This window comes from Aedes aegypti, chromosome 2, assembly GCF_002204515.2.
Source record: "Aedes aegypti strain LVP_AGWG chromosome 2, AaegL5.0 Primary Assembly, whole genome shotgun sequence".
Classification (NCBI taxonomy): Eukaryota; Metazoa; Arthropoda; class Insecta; order Diptera; family Culicidae; genus Aedes; species Aedes aegypti.
Genome location: NC_035108.1, coordinates 219,748,260 through 219,762,587, shown reverse-complemented (window position 1 = coordinate 219,762,587; position 14,328 = coordinate 219,748,260). Strand labels below are relative to the sequence as shown.

Below are 14,328 nucleotides of genomic sequence, written 5' to 3'. Positions count from 1 at the left end.
TTTCATCGGAATATCCTTCAGAATTTTCTTAAAAATTTCTTTAGAGTTTCCTTCGGAATGTGGAATTTTCGGTGCATTTTTTTCGGAATTGTCTTTGGACTTGTCTTAGGAATTTCCTTTGGATTTTCCTTTGGCATTTCCATCGTAATTTCTCTGAGATTATTTTTTAATTGGTAATTTCCGTCTGAATTTCTTTCTGTTTTTCCTTTGGGATTTTCATTGTAATTCCCTTTGGGTTTTCCTTCTTTCTTTCCTTCAGAATTTTCTTTGAAATTTCTATAGGAATTTCCAACGGATTTCCTTTGGAACTTCCATCGGAATTTCCTTTGGGATTTCCTTCAGATTTTTTTTTTTGATACTTTCTTCGAAATTTGTTTGGGATTCCGTTTGATATTTATTAGGAATTTCCTTTGAAATTCATTTGGAATTTCCTTTAGAATTTTTCTTGAAATATCTTTTGGAATTTCCTCTGGATATTGCTTCGCATTTCCATCGGAATGCCTTAGGAATTCCGATTGGAATTACCTTCGGAATTTTGTTCGGAATTACCTTTAGATTTTTTTCGTAATACACTTTTAAATTTTCTTCGGATTTTCCTTCCGCATTTCCATTGGATTTTCCTTTGGAATTTCTTTTGGATTTTTGTTTGGAATTTACTCTGGATTTTGCTTCGGCATTTCCATCTAAATTTCCTTGGTAACTTCCATTGGAATTTCCTTCAAATTTTTTTTTGTAATTCAGGAGTTGTTCGGTGTGTTTTTTTGTTCTTGTTTGGTCACCCGATAACCACGCAGCCAGGAAAATGTCTACCAGATGACATATGCAAAAGCCGGTTGGTAGCATGCATTGGTAGCAAATGGGGGCCATGTCGATTCTCGACAACTCAAAGAGTAATATCGGCCATTTGCCCAAATAACTACACCAGAGAAAGGTGGAAAATGAGTGTGGTTTAAGTGACACAGGTAATAGTTGAAGTCCTGTGGTCTATACCGGCATTAATACCTGTACTTCTCACCTACCTACAGAACCCCGTGGTTATACCACAGAACCGTGGTTTACTCCGAAAATGGGCAACAGATCTGGCCATCGCTCCATCAGGCCAAAGACCTGAAGAAATGAGTTGCAGTCATCCCAGGCCCATTCTTCAAGCCGATCATCGTATGGTCCAGTTAGGCGGCAAAGGTCGCGAAGCTATTGGAAAAAGGACCAGCAAATGACGCCAGCAGAAGAAAGGGGCCCCTGAAGAAGCAAAAATACTACTGTCAGAATAGTCCTAAGAAAGTGGTTGAGGTAGAGTGAAAGGAAAATAGCGGGCTAGTCAGAAGAAAAGTGAGAGAAAAAGAAGAAGAAGAAGAATAAGAAGAAGAAGAAGAAGAAGAAGAAGAAGAAGAAGAAGAAGAAGAAGAAGAAGAAGAAGAAGAAGAAGAAGAAGAAGAAGAAGAAGAAGAAGAAGAAGAAGAAGAAGAAGAAGAAGAAGAAGAAGAAGAAGAAGGAGGAGAATAATAATAATAAACAGGAGTGCGAAAAGCCACTGTAGAAAAATGTTCAACTTCCCGCTGCATTTCCCGCATTTAGAGCCTTCAATGACACTAAAGATTTAGAAAATTCATGCACCCAACATAGGCTACTTGATGAGATTCACGTTTTTGAAGTACTGTACTGGGAAAGCCACGTGATTTTCGCGAAATTCAAGCCTACTACTATTACCATTCCCAGCACTGCTTGTAATATACCAAAGCTGAATTAAGATTTTATAAAATACTTATTCAGCTCTTAACCATGTTTATGTTGAATGGGGAAATTACTGAAGTGCGAAGCAAGTGGAAAAGCTCCTTTTTAGTGCCTATCTTTAAATCTGGCCAAAAATCTGACATACGTAATTATCGTGGTACAGCCATTATCTCTTGTATTCCAAAACTTTTCGAGTCAATTGTCAACGAAAAACTATTTCTTCAAATCAAAAATAGAATTACTGACACACAACATGGCTTCTTTAAAGGTCGCTCGACCTCAACAAATTTACTTCAATTTGTTGACTATTCATTGAATGCAATGGACAATGGAAACCACGTAGATGCTCTTAATACGGACTTTAGCAAGGTATTTGATCGCATAGACATACCAATGTTACTTTTCAAACTAAAAAAAATTGGAATCGAGCCAAGGCTGCTGAAATGGTTTGAATCGTATTTAACTGACCGCCAACAAATAATAAAATTCAAAGGAAACAAATCAAAACCAATTCAAGTCACTTCGAGTGTCTTTCAAGGCTCACATTTGGGACCTCTTCTTTTTATTATGTAAAGCCTGTCCACGTTAAATTTCGGACACCCAAATAATGGCAGCAAAAAAAAGTTACTCATAATTCAACAAAAACAATTGTTTATTTCAGAATAAAAGAGTTATATCTACAAAATAAACAGTTGACAAGGATGTTAATCCTTCTTTCTGTAAAATTCTCGAACTTTCTGTGGTACACCCGCCATCCGTGTCCGAAATTTATCGTGGACAGGCTTTATGTAAACGACATTTCCTTTATTTTCAATAAAGTCAAAGTGTTAATTTATGCCGATGACATGAAGCTCTACATGGAAATAAGAAATGAAGAAGACATCAATGTATTCCGCAATGAAATAGAAAAATTCTACATATGGTGCAAAAAAGCCTTTTAGAACTGAATGTAAAAAAATGCAACCTAATATCATTTAGCAAAAAAAGAACAACACCACGAATTTCAATTTCATTAGGAAATCAAAATATGGAAAAATGTGAAAGAGTAAGGGACTTAGGAGTAATCTTAGACTCTAAGCTTTCTTTCGTAGACCACTACAATACAATAATTCACAGGGCTAATAACATGCTAGGGTTCATAAAACGCTTCTGCTACAACTTTCATGACCCATAATTAAAACTCTATATATTGCATATGTAAGATCAATCATGGAATACTGCAGTATATCAAAAAATTACAGATGTGTTATTTTTGTAACTCTAATAAAACACCTTGAAAATTAAATATTTTTTATCACAAAACTTTAATAACTTTTGAACTAAAATAGATATCAGCAATATTTTTGCATGAAAATTTGCGTTTTGTTAAGTTCTAAAAGTCGTTCATAGACGACTTTGACGAGAAACTAATATTAAAAACACTAGAATTGAAAAACTGATTTTTGTTGGACACCTTTGATGATTAGGAAAAATGCTCTAGATTGGTCAAATTTTGAGCTACAGAAAAACTTTTTTTGGCAAAGTTGGTCAAAATTCTAAGTTCTACCGCTTTGCCTAAGAGTATATACCAGTATTTTTGCAAATAAATAGTTGATTATATGATTTGTGTGAAATTGTGGACCACCCTTGTTTTGAATGACTCAGTATGAAAGCCTACATTTTTATAAAACAATTTTGTAGAAGATCATTTTTGTCTAAAATTTTATTTTCATGCTCAAATGCAAAATAATAAAGAAATACATACTATGAAAATCTTCAAAATAGTTTTAAAGCCCTATCTTTCTTATTTCAGATTTCTGGTCAAAGCGGTCTATGAACGACTTTTAGAACTTAACAAAACGCTAATTTTCATGCAAAAAGATTGATGATATCTTTTTTAGTTCAAAAGTTATTAAAGTGTTTTCTGCTTAAAATCATTTGTTTTAAGGGCATTTTATTAGAGTTACAAAAATAACACATTTTTAATTTTTTGATATAATATACAATTTTATTTTGTCTTTTGAATGCCGTCAAAAGATATTTTTTATGTTGCCCAATCAAAATATTCACAATCAAGTAGGCATGTTTTTGAGAGAAAAACAACAATAACTCCCAAACGGAAAGAGATAACGAGTTTCTTCACTCACCAAACTACGCATTTTTTAAAGCTCTAAAGTGTTTCATAGACTACTTTGATGAGAAATTTGAATTGAAAACTCTAGAGCCAGAAAACCAATTTTGTTCATTGTATGGTCTCCTTTCACAATCACACACGAAGAAAGATTAGAATCTGTACAAAAACAATTTCTACTATATGCTCTACGTAAATTAGGTTGGACATCATTTCCACTTCCACCCTACAAAGCACGCTGCATGCTTATTGACATACAAACTTTGAAAGAGCGACGTGAAATCGCAAGAGTTTCATTTGTAAATGATATCATTTCACAACGTATTGATTCTACAGAAATCTTATCAAAATTAAATTTCTACGCTCGTTCTAGGCAACTACGAAATCGTAACTTATTCTTGACAAATCATCATCGAACAAATTATGCCAAAAACGGACCTCTAAATCAAATGATAGCCATTTACAATCAACATTGCGAAACTATTGACTTTACCATGTCTCGGCAAAATATGAAAACATACTTCAAATCCATTAGAAATCGCAACGCATAAAATAAAACAAAATGAAATTAACATTACTTACACTACACTTTCTTTTTCAATATTTTTTATAAATTTCGTAATTTTAGTATTAAGAAATGAAACAAAAATATGTATATGTAAAATGTACTAGTCTACGTCGGTTGACGAAATAAATAAATAAAATAAGTACCTAAAACGTTAGTTCGTCTTCTGAATATCCCTTCATACATGCACATTTGTTTGGTGGAATATTTGCTTTTTAATTGGGGGAAACATGTCTTGTTCAGCACATTAGTAAAACAATCTTGACTAGTCGAATGGAAATCTTTGGAAACGTTTAATAAGTGGTGATTAAACTTTTGTTCATTCCTATGCATAAAGCTGAACATTGACCTATGTTTGTGTTGGAAGAGCATCTTCGCAGCCAGGGCATTTTTTTTATTCAGCTGTCATTATCATTATTAAACAATAATTGAACATGCATGCTTATTTGTGACTCTAAATTGTTAGTTGGGGAGTTTGCTTGGGTAGATCCATTCAAATTTGAAGATTCGACTGAAGAAAATTAGCTTGTGAGTACGATTATAATCCACCTGATGGGTATGATCCTTAATCAAGCGATCGTTAACTGAAAAATGAACATTATTTGAAAATCTGCCAGGAGAGTTCCGGGAACGACATCTGTCTTCCTTCACAGAGCAGACGTTCTTAGCGTGATAAGAACCTCCGCAAATCATGGATTCAGCATCTATGCGGCAATGTTATGTACCACGACCCCACTTTTGGCACCGACGGCAAGACGGGTTCTGAAAATTTCCTCCAGGTTTCTGGAAATGTTCCCATGTCACAGGGACAACGAACATAAGTTTTGCTTTTTCTAAAGCTTTAATATTAGGGTAAGTGATCCATTAGTTGTGGGTGTTCCTATAGTTGCGGCAGTTCATTTTCACTGATTTAATTACATAAGCCGCAGAACCAAAACTGCCAATCGACGTATTGTTGATACACGGAATAGTTGAAAAGAGCGTTCAAATTGCCTTAAAATTGGTGAAATATCACTAAATTGCTTAAACTTTTTTTACTTGTACCAATAGTTGCGGTAAAGTGTTCCTATAGTGGAGGATCCCATAAGAAAACAACGGATACTGGGAAAAATCCAAGTAAATCATTTTTCCATTTTTGATTTCTTCAGGTGACTTATAGTCACTTAAGAGACCTTTCAAGACGACTTTAGTATTGACGTCATAGTAAAAAAAAAAGTTGTGCTTCATCTCTTTAAATTGTTTGAGAAGAAGCTCACGATCTTTAAGAGTTTCCGGCAAGACGTCACAGTCTCCTTTCTTTGCGATTTGTAAGGTAACCTTGATTCCCCTAATGGAGTTCAAAATCTCCTGTCTTAATCCCCCAAATTCGGAACAACTGACCTCGATAGGCGGAACTATTTGCTTTCTCTTGTTTTTTTGCTTTAGTGAGTTTTCAAAAAAGTTTTCAAATTTCGAGGCCAGCAATGTTGTTTGCTGTACCAATTTAAATAGACTACAAATACAGGAACAGATTCCAAACCAGAAAAATGGATCTTCAATGGATTCCAAATGATATTTTGAAGGAGTTTCTGAATATGCAATATGTTCCAATTAGAGTGAAGATCAAAAAAGTTGTCAATTGCTTCTTCAAATATCGTTGCAATCTGCCACGATAAGTGATTCATGTATTTATTTAATGTTTATTTTTATTTTAGAGTCCTAAACTTGTAAAAGAAAATGTGTTAACAAAACAAAATGTTAATAATAGTTAAAATAAAAATACTTTAAAGGCTAACATAAAAAAAAATCTTCAAATACTTTCAATAGTTAGTTGGTGAAATTTCAAACTCGGTTTCAATTGTTTATGAAATAGAGTATATATAAAGCTTCAGTTCCTCCGAGAAAACTTTGCTTCTATCCATTCCATTGTTAACAAATCAGAAGCATTTTGGCTGACAAACCGTTGAATCAATCAATGTTGCCAATGTAATTCAAAACCGAAGCTGAATTAAATTGATTCTTTTCTCCAAAGCTCACTGAACAACCTACATGTAAAGAATGATTGGCATATGGCATTTTTACTTACTTCAACTTTGGCAGTTCACAAAACACCCACTCCGATACGTCTTCGATGCGTACCTCTCGATGTGTGCTGCTGAGATCGCTTTTGTTGCCAACAATCACCATTGGGATGTCTTGGAAGTCGGCTCGTTGTTCTCGGATTTCTTCAAAGCACTGCTTCACACATCCCAGACTCAGCTCGGAAGTACTCGCGTAAACCAACAGGAAAGCGTGGGCGGTGGCAATCGATAGTCTTCGCATTGCCGGAAATTGCATCTCCCCAGATGTGTCAAGTATGTCAACCTGTTTTTTTCATTTCAAATTTTACGGAATAGAGGAAGATACGCCGAACAGCAGAAAAGAACATTAAAATGAGAAACCGATACACCTTTATAGTGAAATTGTACTACCCACAGTATGCATCGAAGAAATACTTAAGACTTTATCTTGTACAAAAAATGACTATTTGAGTTTGAGTCCTCCGTATATTACGATTGTATATTTTAGTTTGTCAATTGGATGCCCAAAGGGCGTTTTCATCTTATTTTACTGTCAAAAATCGAGATCCGTCTTTGTGGGTGACATTTCTTCATCCAGAAAGTGGCTGTAAGTAAAAATGAGCCAAAATGTATTCTGAGAAAAAATAATAGAATAGGGAAAGTGTACCAGTTATGGCCATAGTGGTTCTCTATTTGGCCATATGTAAAATTTCGACAACTTTCACATATTTATTTTTTTTAATGGTCAAGATATATCCTATATCTCAAAAATAAACCACAAAAAAACTTTCGAAATGTGAAAATTCTAAAATTATCATGTATGGCAAAATAGGGAACCACTATGGCCATAACTGGTACATCTAACCTACTTACATTTTCTATATTGGAAAATTTTAGAATAGATCTCGGACATTTTATTTTGTAAAAAAAAAACAAAAAAACAGTGTGAAACAATAATAAAAAATACATGAAACTTTAAATTGAATTCAAAAGAAACCATTTAATTAGCATCCCCTTAAAAATAATGACACAAATTGAACATACGTAAAACGATGATAAATGCAGAAACTTTCAATTGAATTGAAAATAAATCTTATATCATCATTAATTTATTTCATAAAGACTAAATATGAATTTTGTGGATTATTTTGCGGATGTTTTGTATTTTCGACACATACTGCTTAGTGAGCATTTGTACTGGATAAGGCTGCTCTAGCATATGGATAGAAACACTTACCTTTAACGTCACCGCTCCCAGGTCGTATTCTCGATTGTACAAATCCTCCACAGTAGGTCTGTATTTGTCTGAATACGTTTTGAAGAGGAAACGTTTTATAATGCAACTTTTTCCCACACCGGCACCGCCAAGGATCACCAGTCGTATTCGTTCAAAGTCAGACATTTTCATTTAGTTAGCAGAACAGAGATGTGGGGAAACGTGTACAGTAGAACTTATTACAGGCTGCTCGAGCGCAAAGTTGACCCCGACCACATATGTTTTCCGCCTTTTGCACTAATTCACTCACTTTTTATTATTATTGCAATTACTATTCCTAGCTTGTCATGGTAAAACTTCACTTAATCTTCTGTCTGGTAGCTTAACGGAACATAAAGTTGTGTTTTAAGTTGAAACACCATTATTTCTTTTATGAATGAAATGTCCATTTATTGAACTACAAATTTCATCAACTTACAATAAACAAAGCCTGTGGACTTGCTTAATTAATCTGGACTTAGGATATCATCATATTTTCTGAATGTTACCCCTTTGCTAGTTTTCGTTGTCGATCTTGTATGTTTACTAGAGCGATTCAAATTTTAAAAATGTTTGAAAATCCAATCTCTCGTATGCTCCTTACCATCCTTACCATCAAAACAGTGTTCTGTGAAATTTTCAGCTTTCTAGATGGTGGTTTAATGATGGCCCAAAGACAATGTAGGTTTATGTGGAAACTACTATGGAGTAATTTTGAGAAATGTTCCAAACACGCTAATACTGTAATGAAAGTAGAAATTTATCATCCTATATTGAAAACTTATTCTTCAAACCTTAATGAAGGATGTTGCTGAAGAAACATATCCCTTTTGAGCTAATATTAATAATATTTAATATAATTGGGATTTTTGTAGATGTTTGCAGAGCTATAATCCCATACTAAATAAAAGCAAACAAACTCATATCAAACATATATCGCAATATCTCTTCTGCTATCCGTCAGTTTGTATTTCTCTCTTCAGCAAATTTCTTTAGGCAGCGTCCATTAATTATGTAACGCTAAAATTGGAAATTTTCGACCCCCTCCCCCCCCCCCTCCGTAACGCTTTTTGTATGAAAATTTTTAAATTTTTGTATGAGTCGTAACGCTTGAGCCTACTCCCCCCCTCCCCCTAGAGCGTTACGTAATTTATGGATGCCGCCTTATTATGGTTTGAAGAATTAGTTTTTACTATGGGATAATAAGTTTGTACCTACACTCAGCGTTGCCAACCTTCCAGATTTGTCTGGAATATTCCAGATTTTGGAGGCTCCATTTTACAAAAATCTGGAAGATCCAGATAAAATTAGTCATAAAGGAACATATGGGGGATTGGATTTTTAAACATTTTTAAATTTTGAACCACCCTTATGTATACTTGGGACTTTTCGTCTTTTGACTTTTTGTTGTTTTGTATTTTTTTTTTTTAATTTCATCTCAATCTTCCTTTTGCTTCCCACAGCGTAACAAAAATGACATTTTTGCGTGTCTCAAGGATCAAATTATGTGTCTCTAGTAGATTTGGGGTTGCCATTCTCAGAAATGTTCCAGCACGTCACAATTTTTAGCTACAGGTCGACAAAGTTGTATAAAAGACTGGTTTTATTAATGTGTACATGAAATTTAAAGTACAATTTATCATACTTTTTTGTAAGCTAATCCACCATACAACATGCAAAATAAAACTTGAACTTTCATTTCAGACATAATTTGATTGAAATTGCGCGATTAAATTTCGATTAAACCGATTTTTTCAACATGCTTGCAGTCTTCATACAACATCCTTCGTTTCTTCTATATGGCAAAATACAACAATTCTCTAAACCATCAAAAAATAACTTTTCCGTATCGAAAGTATTACAAACTTTGATGTAAGTATTGTTATACACATAAAGTTTGAATTCTGTGGCAAATTAAGCCAATATATTGCCTTACAAGCTGGAAAACTTGCATGCAAGTTGGCTGAAATAGTCATTTTTTGCATTTTTCAACAGTGAATATCTCAAAAACTAGACGTGCTATGAAATTTCTGAAAACGGCAATGGATTCAGCAACCCTGAATTAAGTGAATAGCGGTATTTTGGTGCTGGAGACAAAAACGTGTTCCGCAGTGTTATTCTCTTTCCAGTATTGTCAACTGAGAGTTTTTTTTTGTCAATTGGCCATTTTTACATGGGTATGTATATCTTGTAATAATGTTTGTTCCGATTTCTTCAAAAGGTTTAGTAATTAATTTCCTCTAAAAGAAAACTTGAGTTAGTCTCGTTTTATGTTCGGAACATAAACTGAACTATAAACATCTCGATGTCGAGAGTTTCTGGTGAAAAGCTTTGTAATTGGTCTGGTGAAAATAAGTTCACGTAAAACATCCAAAATATGGGAATGGAATCTTCCGTTGGTTTATAGGCAAAAGGACGAAAGTTAAAAGGTCAAAAGGACAAAATGTCGAAAGATAAAAGGTCAAAAGTTCTAAAATGATCTGCTTGGTGTATTGTTTTCTTTTATAAAAAAATAGTTAGCTCTCTTATCGGATTACCCTTAAGAACTATGCAAATAAAAAGATTTTTCTCCTACCTGAAACGTTAAACAGAACAGGTGTATATTCTTATGATACTGCATTTTTTTTTACTCTCTTACTTATTCGAACCCTCAGAAGAATGTCAGTAAAGAAAATCCGAAAAGTGATTTGAGTATTGTACCTTTTCATTTCACCAGGCTTTGGAAAATTTAACAATCATAAACTAGCTTAAATTTTAACCCATTTATCCGCATGCATTCACACAACACGAATGACATTTATCGTTCATGGAATACAACGATCCACGAAAGGAAAAAAAGACAGACACACACCACCCGCTGATTGGCGCCGATCACTGTGTGTCACTACGTGTTACATTCGCTGACACACTCCCATTGTGATCAAGAAACAGAGGGGAAAATTTTCCATTTTCTGTACTTTGTCTGTTAAAATCTGATCTGACTAAAACCTACAACTTTGCTGAAGGTAGCACGCAGTTAACTTTAAAATCTTGTGAGTTACAGGCGAATTTTGAGATTTTTATGTGTATTTTTGAACTGAATTTTCTCAATTTACAAAAATTACGTTCGCACAGTTTTTGCAGTAAAAGTTGCCTATTTTATGGCCTTTCAAATGCCACCTAAAGAAAAATTTTATCGAACCAACTCCATGAGTTATGAGCATCTGAAGATTTCATAGTTTTTCACTTTAATTTGCTTATAACTTCAAAATCACAAGAAATACAAACTGGCGATGTTCAGCAAAAATATGTATCTTTACTTCCTCTGCAACTCTTCTGAAGACCACATTCACGTAAAACTGAAAATAAAAAAGTTGGACCAAACTAACAGATTTTTTGGTCCACCCTAACTTTAAACTTTCAAAATCTATTTACTTAGCTCAAATGAACAGTTCATTCAAAAGTGTCTTCGACAAAGTTGTTCGAAATAACATTTTCTAAAAGTTTGCAGAAGAGCGCAGCCACAAATTTCATCGAACAAAAAAGTTTGAGTCAAAATTTTAACTTAAATAAGGGCCATCCTAATAAACTTCTTTCTTTAAAGATGCAAAACTCAATTACGAATAACTTCTCTGAAGACATCGAACGTCTAAAATAGACGAGAACAGAGAAAACACTTTTTTTCGGCTAAATTGTCGATTCGGCCCATTGTGCACTGGAGGTCCCAGCGCATTAGATTTTTTATTTTGAAAAAAATCATAACTTTTGAACAGCTCAACCGATTTCCATTATTTTTTTTATGGAATGAAAGATTTCATCTTTTCAGAAAAAATATAAGAATATAGTGCTATATAAGTGGCTTCAGAAATCTATCGGATATTGGCTGCAATTGTTCGATTGTTAGTCAAATAATTTTGTGAGATTTTTTCATACTCTAAACGTTAATTCCTTCAGGAAATTATCCATTCCTTCTATGCCTATTTTGTATCCACAAAATGATTCCGGATTTCTATTAGAAATTTCCTTTTGAATTCCTTCAAATACTGTTAAAATTTTTACTAAAAATACTTTCGCGAAGTTTAGCAAAAGTCCTTCAGAAATATTAAAAAAAAATACATTAAACATTGCTTCAGAAATTCGTCTTTTTTCACAGTCGTGACAATTCACAGCAGATAGAAAATAGTTATCAATGCATGAGCTTTAGTATTTATTTCGGTGACTCTTTTTATTTTCGATCACATGGAAGAATGGCATTTCATTTTTACTACTACCGAAACAGAACCATTAGATGCCATTTCAGTTGCGATTGTCGCTCTATTGACGTTCTAAAATTGTTGGTTTCATGCGATCTAGTATCTTTTTTTGATGAATATTATCTTTTTTTTAGCGTGCAATAATCAATTTGATAATACGAAACAATGCATTTCGATAATGTATTTTAGAATACCGGACATAACTTAGAAATATCAAGAATTCTTTAAATTTACACATCATGGATTATTTTTACTCCAATAATGTATTACCAAATCAAAACCATTGCAACTTTTATCCGAGTTATTTGCGTTCGACTGTGCCTACAAGATGTCAATCCAAGAGCATCTTCATATATGATGAAAAATAACACCTTTAAGTTCCTTCTTATTTCTTCACACTCAGTTGAGCTCGGCTAATTTTCAACTTTTTACCGAGATTCGCTCAGTCAAGCGGTCAGCAACTGAATTTTAACTGATATGTCAGCTAAATATTAAGTTTTTTTTTATAGTAGCCCCTTTGGGTGCCGCTGTCATCAAACGTCACGAAATCTAACTGAGATCGGCATTCTGATTTAAGTGTGTTGCATGTTTGGTACCATGAAATCTGTGACATGTATTTTGTATCACTCAAAGATATTATGTTATCAATCAAGCTCTCTAAAGAAAGGAGACAGAAGGTGCTTGGTCAAACTTGTAGTTTGCCCACATTTATTTCAACTCTGGTGCAAAATGCATTCATTCATAATTTTTATTTATCCTGCATTCGATGATGCTTGCGGGATCCAAATATTTGTTTCGTATTCAAAATAATTAATAATTAAGTTCAATTTACAACTTCAACTCATCGTGCATATTTCAATGTTCCGACACAAACATTAAGACAATAAATAATGTTTGGAATGGTGCCAACAAAGAAATTAAGAAAAACACAACAGAATGTAAGAAAATTTAAACGCTTTAAATGCAGCACTTTTGACGTTTTATTTGTTGGCTATTGGTCCCGTCATAAATTTTCTCAGCTGCCATTAATTATGCTAGGGTAAATTTCATTGATATGTCATATTGGCACATTTATTGGATTATTGCACATGTCCGTATCCGGATGTGGTCTTTATCTATCTGCCACTGGTAGCAACATGTACGATAAATTATCACGCCATTTGTAAAACACGTGGTCGAACAATTTGCACTGAAAGCATAAACGGTGCTGCGGTGTGGCAGTAAACATCCAACCTAAGGTGAATCTAGTGATGATGTCGTTACACCTTCTACCAAGCTCCAATTCTGTGCAGAGTATGTTGTGTAACATTTTGCACGCAACAGAAACCCGTTATCACGAGCAACATGAACAATATCTACATAGCCACTGGGCGCCACCCTTCTCCCAAACTCCCCTATGATGTAGTTTATGTGAATATTGGCCGGAACAGGTGTTGCTGCACATTGTTCCTATCTAGACAATTTACCACGGTGCTTAATGGCAGAATCAGTTCGACGTTGTTGCTGATTTTCCTGCGCCTTATCACAAATTATTGGAGGGCAAAAAGCAGCAATGCATGCAGTACCGGATTTGGGCTTGGAGGGTCCCGGTTCAGATCTCACGAATGGCGCCAAATACAAAAGGTTCAACTGTTTATGCTTCAAACTGGTGTTTTCTCACTCTTCAAATTATTCAATACTTTGAAGTTGCATGTGAAATAAACCTATTTTTAATAATTCTGAATTTCCCTTTTCTCGAAATTTCAGGACAGTTTCTCGCAATCATAAATATATTTGTTTCAAATATTTCAAGATGCTGAACAAATTGGTTATTTGTTATACATCCTTTTTCGATTGATAGGCAGTTCTTTAAGTTAAATCGATCAAATTGCTCCTTTTCTGATTGCAACCCGTTCTACCTAGCTGTCTACTCTATCTCTTATAAGTATTAGCGCAACTTTTCAAATTTTACCTATTTTTGGACGGCGTTTGTGATAATTTTGCCCGGTCGTGGCGGCGTGATCGTCGTGACATTGAATTCATTTTCTTTGGTATCTGTCGAGGGTGTCATCAAAATGATAACAACTTTTTTGCAATTTCTTATCATAATAGATTGTTTTCCATCCAATCTGTCACGAAACGGAATACTTTCCTGCACTGAATTATGCAGTGTGGTATTAGTTGCGTAATGAACATTACCTAACGCTATTCAACACACAACATTTTGCAGAAATTGCAAAATAATGGTGAATGCATCCTGATATGATTTCTGATACCCTCAAGTGATCTTCTACGGAATTGCAAAAAATGTTTTTTGCAATTTCTCATCGTAATAGGCTGTTTTTCATGACGCCAATCTGTCATTAAACGGCCTTGTTTCCTGCACTGGAGTATGCAATGTGGGAATAGTCATTACG

General features: G+C 34.2%; 1 protein-coding gene across 5 annotated transcripts in view; it reads right to left on the bottom strand.

Annotated features, from left to right (window-relative positions):
- The window catches only part of LOC5569572 (GTP-binding protein Di-Ras2), a 264,012-nt gene that overhangs the window by 58,006 nt on the left and 191,678 nt on the right, over positions 1-14,328 (bottom strand). For all 5 annotated transcript variants that reach the window (XM_001658588.2, XM_021844049.1, XM_021844050.1 and 2 more), the window contains 2 exons: positions 7,683-8,042; positions 6,472-6,749 (listed from right to left, as the gene is read on the bottom strand). In XM_001658588.2, the coding sequence (XP_001658638.2) occupies positions 6,472-6,749; positions 7,683-7,853 (449 nt within the window). In that variant the 5' untranslated portion in view covers positions 7,854-8,042. The remainder of the gene's footprint in view (positions 1-6,471; positions 6,750-7,682; positions 8,043-14,328) is intronic.